Source organism: Gavialis gangeticus, unplaced genomic scaffold (assembly GCF_001723915.1).
Source record: "Gavialis gangeticus isolate Ggan-Ray unplaced genomic scaffold, GavGan_comp1, whole genome shotgun sequence".
In the NCBI taxonomy this organism is placed as follows: Eukaryota; Metazoa; Chordata; order Crocodylia; family Gavialidae; genus Gavialis; species Gavialis gangeticus.
In genome coordinates this window covers 12252939-12263613 of record NW_017729033.1, presented here as the reverse complement: position 1 = coordinate 12263613, position 10675 = coordinate 12252939, and the positions used below count along the sequence as shown (strand labels likewise).

At 46.4% G+C, this 10675-nt stretch overlaps 1 protein-coding gene across 1 annotated transcript in view; it reads left to right on the top strand.

Annotated features, from left to right (window-relative positions):
• Positions 1-4306: 4306 nt before the first annotated feature.
• Positions 4307-10675, top strand: part of SUCLG1 (succinate-CoA ligase alpha subunit) — a 27942-nt gene continuing 21573 nt past the window's right edge. The window contains exon 1 of the mRNA XM_019526373.1: positions 4307-4414. Within this exon, the coding sequence (XP_019381918.1) occupies positions 4366-4414 (49 nt within the window). The 5' untranslated portion in view covers positions 4307-4365. The remainder of the gene's footprint in view (positions 4415-10675) is intronic.

The window sequence follows — 10675 nt, the reverse complement described above, 5'->3', positions numbered from 1 at the left end:
GAAAGCAGGGAGAGGGAAGGAAGCCTGCCCTTTATCTGGCATTTGTATTTCTTGTAGCGGTTGAAATATATTGTTCTCAGAGATGTATCTACAAGGTTTCTTTCTTAGCCCTTTGGTTAATCATTCTATAAATACCCTTTGTTTTCCTAGGCTGAACTGACCTCTTGCTACATTTTGTGAGAGTACATTGGATGTGCTGTATACCTAGGGATGTCCTAATCTCATACCATTGTACTAGGGTATTGGTCATTGTTTTATTGCTCTTACCTAGCCAGAACAATTTCTGAGCTGGCAGCATACCAAGTCAGTTAATTTAAATGGAATGGATCAGAGTGTGCTCTGATGTGAGCCAGTCTATTGTGTTATAAAGGATTTTTTTTTTTTTCCATTTCCACACCTATCTACTCAAGTATATGCTTCTTAGCTGGTGCTGGTCTCTAGCTCAAGATTTCTCAATGTAATGATGATGACAACCTCCACGTATGTTCAAAGGTTGAAATGTATGTTCCAAAGTATGTTTGAAGACTGCATCCACCCATGGGGTTTTGGATGCAAATGCACAAAGGCCAATTTCTACTTCTGAGGTTTTGAAGGGAAAACCAAACCTTTACCTTGCCACCCTTCAGTAGTGCAACAGTCCTTATTTTTGCTGTACCATTTGGTTTCCCTGATGGACGCACTGGCAGAGCAGTTACAGCAACCTGCGGATCTAGAAGCATGGGGTGGAAGCTTGGTTTGGACTCAGGCAGAAAGCTACTGGTATTCATTTCCACACTAAATAGGCTGGACAGTTCAAGGCACAGGATACGATGCTCATCACATCACTTTCTTTGGTACCAGCACCATACCTACACCGCTGGCAGCCCTGGGAAAACTTTTAGTAACGGGACTCCCTTACCAGAGATAATGATAATAATAATTTTTAAATTACTATTTCCAGGCCCCCTTTATGTCCAGGACCTGGGCAACCACCCAGTTTGCCCATGCCTGTGTCTGGCCCTGCTTGGTACTATTGGCTGCAGAAAATATACAGTGCCTAGCACAATGCCTTGCCTTTTAGCTCAGCCATTAGCCATTGCTACAAAGCAAATAATTAATGACACTTTAAAATGATCTCTGTCAGATTGAATGTTTGATGTTAAGAACTTTTTAAAATGTTGCTTCCTGGTAATCTATTGTAAATGATTGGCATGGCTTTTAACAGGCCTGACTGAAAGATTTTGGAGGTCCTGCACAGAGAGATTGGAGGGTTCTACATATTCGAGCACCCAACGGTTATGGAAGCATTTGTACCTCAGTGTGCATGCAGGAGTCTTCTGCATTTTACATAATCATGTATTTGAAGGTGCATTTGTGTACTTGTGAGATGTCTGCACCTCTTGTAGGGGCACATGTCACACGTCTGCGTTTGGCACTGTCTGATGAATCTTAAGGCCCTTTCTAGCTGGGGACAGGGAGCTGGGCCCTGTGGGCTCATACTGTAAGTTGGCACTGACTTTTAAAGAAGGACAATGGATTCTATTAGTTGACTAGTATCTTCCAAAGTATTTTAGTTTAGCAGTGGAATTGGGAGACATGAGGATCCATTTTCACCATCCTTCCTCTGCTTAGGGGGACTATTATTTTAAAATGGTGAATTGCAGAACATGGAGCAGCACGGGGAAGAAGCTAACTAGAGCAGAGCACTCTGGAGACCCAATTCAATCCAGAAAACTACTTTGCCTTAACTTGAATGGGCCGGTTCAGACGCTTAATGTCAGGTGATTAAGAGCACTGTTGGCTCAAGACCTAATTGCTCAGCACATGGTAGGAGCATGCCCTAAATCAAGGCTTTAAGATTTCAGTAATCAGGTACATTTCATTCATGATGCCATGTGGATGCAGCAGTAACAAGTCTCAAAGGCCTCTGTAATCTTGATTACACCATCACTCTGACCAAGTTCAGCTGAACAGGTGGGGATTCGGGTGGGAAGGAAGGTTCAGAATAATTATGGAGTACACTCCATGTAACCATATCACCTGGGGACCAAAAAAGTATCATCATTTACCCAAATTTCATGCAACCCAGGGGTATCAAATTATCCCAGGACCCAGGCTGGATCCAGACTGTGAGGACCCTCACAGCACAGATCCGGGCTCACCAGCAGCCATGGTGTGGGGGTGAACAAGTCTGTGGGGAGCTGGCGACAGACCACGGTCCAACCCCAAGTCCTCAATAGAAGCTGAAGCAGAGGAAGATGTCAGGATCTTAATAGTGGCAATGATGAAAGAAGATTGCAGCTAGACAGAGGTCTCCTGTCATCTAGGGTGGTGGTTCTCAACCTTTTTTGTCCCAGGACCCATTTGTAAACCTCGACCCAGTAAATAGTTTAAGTAGAAAACACACAAGTATTTTGCTCCCAAAATATTATTGCATGCTACAAGTTAAAGCCACTCAGCAGTCTTCATTTGAAAGATAGACATGCATATCATCAGGGAAACATTAACAGCAATATCAACGTGAGGCCCTACATTACTCCCAAGTGACATCCACATTTTTCCATATTTTTTCCATAATGCCTCATGACCCTTTCAGATATCCTTCACAACCCACTTTTGGGTTGTGAGCTGGTCTAGGGTTTTCTTTTGCCCTGGGGCCCAAATTGACACCTTGTCAAGACCATGTGGTTGCTGTTGCTGTGCTTCCTCATGTTAAATGAAGTTATGCAGGGGTTTGCACCACAGGAAACAACCCCTGAAGCCATCTCTAAACTCATACACCAAGCTGTGATAGAAACCATCCTTGAATGGAGGGATTACTCGTGAGATGATTCACAGCATCTGATGATGTGAGCTTCAGCCCATGAAAGCTTGGGCTCTCTATGCACATATCTGCTCCAGTTAGTCTTAAAGCATGAATCTGCCCTGCCTACTTGACTTCAGACTAACCTGGCCACCTGTGTCTCTCAATGGAAGCACTTTTCTGCGGCCAAGAGCTCGAAACCCACAGCAGGGCAGACAGGGCAGGGGCACATCACTTATGAGGAGAGGCCGAGGGAACTAAACTTGCGTAGTTTGGAGAAGAGGAGACTTAGGGGGAATTTGTAGCAGCCTTCAGCTCTCTGACAGGCGGTTCCCCATGCACTTCTATAGGCCGGGACTTGTCCCTGCTGCATCCACGAATGTAACATGCCTGATTACAGGCAGTCCTTGACTTACAATGTTTCAAGCTACAACATTTTGCACTTACAATGTTTATAAATTGACACCCTGTTTCAACTTTCTGATGTCAGTTTTGAGTTTACAACGCTTGATCTGACGCGGCGCCACATCAGCGAACAAGTTCACTGCATCGCTCATCTCCCTGGAGAGCATCTGTCCAAAATTGCTTGGACACTTTCTTTCAGAAAGCAGACAAGGATCCAGAAAAACTTGCAGCCGAGACTCCTGAGACGACTCCAGCCAAGAACCCTTCAAAATGTCCCACCTAGAGCCCTTCAAAACGTCCAGCAAAGTCAACTCAGAGAAGTCCTTTCAAATCAATATGATTGCTATTTACAATATAAATACATTAATGTAGCTATATTACTCATCTATAATTGATCAAGTACAAAATTCTGGGTTATTTTTGGTGAAAATAGGGTATCGGGCTCTGGTACAGGAAGCGATCCCCCATTTATAACACTGTTTCCTATGGGAAACAATGGGTTACAATGTTTCAACTTAAGATGCAGTTTTCAGGAACCAATTGCGTGGTAAGTCCAAGGATTGCCTGTATTACCGAACTCACGGAGCTGGGATGTTCTCAGAGGTGGCGGGTGATGGGCCGAGGAGCAATGGGTGTCAGTGGCAATAAGTTTAGGTTGGATATTAGGGAAAAACATCCTCCCTGGGATGGGGGTGAAGCACTGAACAGGTCGCCCAGTGCAGAGTTGGTGCAATCTTCATCCTGGGAGGTGCTGAAACCCAGGTGGACAAACCCTGGTCTGGAAGGATGCAACTGGGACTGGTCCTGCTCTGTGCAGGGGCTGGACTGGACACAACCTCCTGCCACCCTTATTGCCTGGCCCCTATTTGACACCTACACTTCTGTGAATCTCTAGGGTTATTTTGTGGATACCCAGTGCCAGCAGCGTGCACCCTTACAGCCACCCCTGCGGTACAGAGCTCCTGCCCCCCACACCTTCCCGAACTACACCCCCCACAATGCCGCGCGGCCTCGGCGTCCTCCCGCGCGGCGCCGATTGGCGGCGGCAGCTGCGCGGGGTCCTAAAGCCGGGAGGGGGCGCGGCTGCCCATCGCGTTGCCGGTGCGGAGGGCGGTTTCCGCGCGGGCGTTCTGCAACGCCGGCCTGCCCGAGCCGCGGGGTCAGCGGGGAAGGAGACGATGTCCCACCTCAGCGGCGCCGCGCGCGGCCTTGGCCGCCTCCTCCGCCGTGAGTCCACCCGCGCCTCCCCTCCCCTCCCCTCGGGCGAGGAGCGGGGCCCGCGGGGCCATGGCTTGGGGCTGGTGGGGTTCCCGGGCCTGGTCCTCGCCCTCGCCCCGGCGCCTCGCGGCCTGGCACGGACCCGGCGAGGCACGCACACATGCAGAAGTGCGCCACGTATACCTCTGTATGCAGACGCACACACACGTCTGCACACATCTCTTTATGCATAAATGTACATGCACCTCTGCAGGTGTGTAGCCGTGCACACGTGCATATGTGCACATACATTCATGTCTATATGCGTGTGCACGCACACACTCACCCCCTGTACATATACATCCACGTGCCTCTATGCACATATGTGTGTGCACGCTTATATGTCCATATGCATGTATATACAACACACCTCTATGTACGTGAATGTATGTGTGTACATGTGCACACCTCTACACATGCTGATGCATGTGCACACACCTGTGCCTGTGCACATGCATATGTCCACATGCACACATACACATCTCTATGCACACACATGAATGTGCACCGGCGCACACATGCTCACATGTACATGCATATGTGCACACACCTGCACATGCACACACATGCATTGAGGCACACCCACATGCTCACACAAGTGTGTGCATATAGGCACACGCACTCTTGGCAGCCTGCAAGGTGCAAATCTGCCCTGCCTTCTGTTTCCTGTAGGCAAAAACAAGTGCAAGCTGCGAGCTGGCCCTTCCTGAGGTGCCCTGAGCTGAGAGTCCCTGCACTCGGGTCAGGCCCATCCAGTGCGACGCGGTGGCTGTGCAGGACTGTGGGGCTGGGGGGCTGCACTGCGATGCAGTTTGGATCAGGGCTTAATGTGCTTAATTGCAGACCGCAAGGGCCGGCTGGGTTTTGCCTGTTGCCTAACACCAGTTAACCGCTTGTCCAGCAAGTGCATACTCTGCTTAAACATGCGGTACCTTTAGACCCTTACACTGGCTTTGTGATGTGTGCGAGGGGTGTCATGGGCCTGGCGATGGAAGTCCCTGTTTCCATGCAAAAAAAAAAAAAAAAAAAAAAAGGAAGTCTTAAATGAAATCTTCTCTGTTACTAGGTTAGTTTGGGGGCAGGCTAGGAAGAGGGAGCTTAAGATAAAATAGGTAAATCTCTGCAAGTTTCCCCCAAGTGCTCTCTTGCAAGTTGGTTTCATTTTTTAACACCCTGTAGAAGGGTCCAGGGTTTCTTATGTGGAGGCCTGTGTGTCACTGGCCATCATTGGGGCACCTTTCTCGGGGTGAGGGTGGGAGACAGTCTGGGATAGGGCCGGCGAGTTCAGCAGCTTGTAACAAAAGCAGCTACTTATTGAGAAGCTTGATTATGGCTGTCTCTGGTTTTTGTCTTAATTTGGCTGAAGCAACGTCCCTTTCGGCTTCCCTGGCTGGTTGACTTCAAGGCAGCTGAATCTGCACTTGGTACCCAGACAGAAACATGCATTGCTGTGCTCCCACTAAGCTTTTTGACTCAGGAGAGGGAGGGAATTTGGTAGGGACTAGGAGTTACTAGCCCAGGTGGCCATTCACACTAGGTCTCCTCATGTTTGTTGTAAGTGTCTTCTACTTAGTATTTGGGCTGCCTTTCAGACCCGCTTGCTTGCTGCTATGCTTGAACTCTTCCATTTGTAGTCTGGGGCTTCCCTACAGAGAGAATGATATCCATGGTTGAACAAAGATTCTTCCTTCAGTATCTCTACATGTTCTTAAACGGTCCTAAAATTTAACTCAAGAGTGTTATTCTAGGCAGTAGGAGGGGAAAACATAGGTACTAAAAAAGTACCTAAACATTACTTGAATTCTGGAGGCTGCAAGTGGAAGGGGAATGGGGTGGGTGGGACCTGGTCATACCTTTGTTCACTCTCTCTTTCAGCATCTGCTTTTTCCCACTATGTGATACAGGCTTGTGTTGCACCTAGGGATGGTGGGCCTAGGCCCACCAAGAACACTAGAAGACTACTTCAATTGGGGATGCCAGTGAGAGCACAACAGCTAATTATGGGGGTCAAAAGAAAGAAAAAAAACAAGCATGATCGTGATGATCGTAGGTTAACAATATGGGAGTCAAAAGAGGACACCGAGCAGAGCATGCTGGCCAGAGACCAGTGACCCCCTGAACCAGGCAGAGGACCCTGTGGATGCTGACCAGTGAATCTCTGCCTGGAGATGAGCAGGAGTAAGAGGAAAACAGCCCTGTGCTTGCCCAGGCTCCCTCCCGGCCTGGTAGATGGCCAGTGTGGGCAGAGCCAGGAAGAGATTGACCAGGAGGTCCCGGAGCTTGGTGGGGCCGTGGATGGGAAGTGCATACAAGAAAAGGTGCAGGTAGAAGCATAGCCAGGACTTTAGCAGGAGGTTGTGTGTGATGCAGGATACTGGGGGCGATCAACCTATAGCGTGATTCAGTAAATGGCAGCCATTGATGTTCTTAGGTACATCTAATGCTATAGGAAAAAAGCTATTTTAAGCAGTCGCACAAAAGCCTGACAACTTACTATTTAATTGAAATTGCTTTTTAGTGGTTGTTTCCTCCTTTTTCACCCACATCCATCCACTGACAGGCCCAAGCCTCCTGGTTATTTCAAGTGAATATAGGGGGAGAAGGGTTAAGCGTTTCCCCTTCACTCTGTTTGCCAGCTTCCTGGCTGTCGTAGAGGCAGTGCACAGATCCTCAGCTTCAGTTGCTGCAAAGGGGATGTCTTAGCTGGACAGGGACAGAGCAGCTTCATGCTTGGGTTTAACTCAAGTGTTTAATTTCAGGAAGCGGGGGGGGAAGCTTGATTTGATTTTTGTCTATTTATTTATTTTTCATTCCTCTGAACTTTGTGGACATTAATGGATGGACACGACTGGTTTTCACTGTGCTTCAATTCCCTGCAGCTGAGCAGCAACAAACTCAACTGGGGTGTCCCTATGCAGATTAAAGTGGTGTTTACCAGGGCTTTTTAGCCTCTTGCAAAGCTGATCTGTAACTTATAAAAACCAGGGTGCAAGGTACAAGATCTGATGGTGCTACACCAGCATAAACATGTCAGGATTTAAGTTGCTGCAATAAATCTCAGCATGGACACAAACTTAAATACTACACTCAATCTCAGCGTTGAAAATAATCTTATAAACACAAAGTTTAAACTTGGTTTTTCTAAAGAAATTTAAAATTAAGCTTTTAGGCAATTCATTTTTCTTAAAGAGAAAAGGGAGGCAATTGAAGAGTCCTTGTTTTCTGTAGATCTAACAAAACTTTTCCTAGGAACCATTCTACTTGCAAAGTTTTCCACTTGCAACAAGCAAGGAGGTACTTGTAAGCCATATGTAATGCTCTCTGTTACTGTACCATATCAAGCTCCTGATTCTGTTATGATTGACGAGTTTAAACCCCCTTCCTTTCCTTTCTCCAACTACTTATCTCTTAAGTAGTTGGGTGAGCTCATGACTTGACCTCCAAAGAACTTGACCTTCAGTGATTCTGCAGGATCAGATGGGGCCTATCTGTCTGCATTGATATCCATGGGATAAATGGTGCTGCTGCTTTGAGAAACTACATCAAGATTGTACTTAGAGCAAGGCCATCCTGGATTCCAGCAAGGGGTGTTAAGTTGCTGTCTCAGTCAGTCCCAGGAGGGCTCAAACCAACTTGAAGTGTGATTTGATCCTGGGGTATTTCTCATGATCACTTCATATTTATTTCATTTGGTTTTTCAGTGCACAGCAGCAAAATTAGTTCATGTTGCTATATATGGTTTTATTATATAGACCAAGTAGTTTTCAGTCTTTTTAGACTTGAGGCACCTCTCCATAACTTGTGAATTGAGCAGCACCTCATTTCAAAAACAAACTAATTTATTACAGTGCCTACCTCCTTGCAGAGGGGCTGGGCAGTGGGGGTAGGAGAACAGGCAGGTTAAGCTTGAGCCTGCCCTTATCTACTTATCTCTTCACCACTACCTTACCTCCTCACAGCTCATGGCACCCTTCAAAGGATCTTGGGGAAACCCCAGGACACCCTGATTGGGAACCACTGATGTAGGTTTTAAAGGCTCAGAGAAGCAATCTGGCTGAAATAGGCTATTTTCATAGCTTTGATTTCAGAGGGGGCTCTACAGCCACGCTCCTAGATGTCCAGCGAGATGCACGTTTTTGTTGTCTCATTAGATGGATAGAGGGATGCCTACCTCCTATGATTTGAGAGTGTAAGCCCCCTTCCTCTTCTTCCCCCAAATAAAAGTAAACAGTGGAGGCAGCACTCATCTCTGATATCAGTGGTCAAAGGCTAAGGTTTCCAGTCCAAGTTGAACTACTGTCACTGAATAAACTGCAGGGATGCATTTATGAAGAATGGACTTGACACTTACTAACACAAGGCTGAAGCCTGGTAATGGGAGAAGAGTTTTGCTATACTCCACAAAGGTTAGTTGTACTTGCATGGAGGCACCCTGACTTCTCCCATGCAGTTGATTAGACCTGCTCAGAGGCAGGTGGTGTGGTGTAGTTAGTGGTCGAAGGCCTTCACTGGGACTTCTGTCCCTTGGCTTCTATCCCTAGGCCTGCTTCTGCCTCCTGTGAATTTAGATGCATCATTGCAGTTCTGTTTCCCTCATCTGTCCTGCCAGCTGCTTGTAGCAGGGACTCTCTTTCTGTAAGTCTCATACCACAAAACTCCCGTCTCATTACAGTGTGGGTAGAAGTCCCAACCAATAAAATAATCAGTGGCAGCCTTTGGTAAACTTTTTCAGTATAGACAGGCGTGGAAAACTATAAACATGGAGCCATTTTATAACATATTGATGATTATTATTTTATATTTTGTGGGCACAGGTAGGATAAAGTGACTTTGTTAATTTATTGTGAAGTGCATGGCTCCCCAGACATCTAACTGCTCAGATGTAGAACCACACTTTATTGAACAACTGTTTCTTTTCTATTCTTTTTTCCTCTTTTAAACCATATTTCTTCAGCCATTTGAAAAGCATGCACTCCTGGATTAAATCCACAAAAAGCTTGGAATTTAAGCTGGCTTTGCATTAGAGGTTGTTCTGTGCTCTGCCTTGGAAAGGATTGCCAAGTGTATCTCTCTCCACACTTGAATAACTTGAAAAAGGCTCGCAAGCTCTTCTTATTCACTTAAATATATATATTTATATAATATAGGGCTGAGAATCTGACATTTAGCTTTCAAACGATCATGAAACCTGTAAGCCCTTTAACTGTGGAATTGCTATCATGACGTTGTAATAAAATAAACTTGGTTATTTGTCACAGGTCTTTGATAAAACAAACTAAATTACTGAAGCTGATGATTGAAATGGACTTTGTGTTGTGCTAAAGGAAGCAAGCAAGCTGTGAGAACACTTTGTTTTAAAGCTTGGACACACTGTCGATATTGAAATGTCATATAGTTGAGACTTACATTTGAACAGATCACATATGGCAGTTACTTCTCATTCTAGGAAGCTCAGCAATCCTTAACAGGCATGCATAATCTCCAACTTTAGGTGTTTAAAACTGGTGTTTATATGCAGTACTGAAATGTCCAGGATCTCTCTTTGTACTGGGGATGCTGGCAGTGTTCATACATGTGCAGATTCAAATGCACTTAGGTCGGATCCAAATAAAGTTTCACTGGCATAACTGAATTGGTATTAAACAGTGAAATACATGGAACCCAGCCAGGTGCTTGTCCAGTCTCCTCTTGAAGACCCCCAGGGTAGGGGCGAGCACCACCTCCCTTGGGAGCCCATTCCAGATTCTGGCAAACCTTACTGTGAAGAAGCTCTTTCTAATGCCATTGTTCTTAGTTACCCCGGGGGTGCCCTAGTAAATAAAGCATCTCCTATTCCCTGCTGCCCTCCCCTGATTGAATCTGTAGGCAGCCCCAAGATCACCTCTCAGCCTTCTCTTGAGAAGGCTGAAGAAATTCAGGTCCATCAGTCTCTCCTCGTAGGGCCTTGTCTACAGGCCCCCAACTGTACGAGTGGCCTTCCTCTGGACCCTCAAGATTCTCCACATCCCCCTTGAAGTGCGGCGCTCTTACTCCTATTTTGGCTTGAGCAGCGCTGCATAGAGGGGAAGCATCACCTCCCTGGACCTATTCGTCTTGCACCTGCTAATGCATGATAAAGTGCAGTTAGCCTTGTTGATCACTTCATCACATTGACGACTCATGTTCATCTTGGAGTCCACAATTGTATGTGTGGACCCTTATTTACTTACTTACAACAATGTGGTTTGTCCT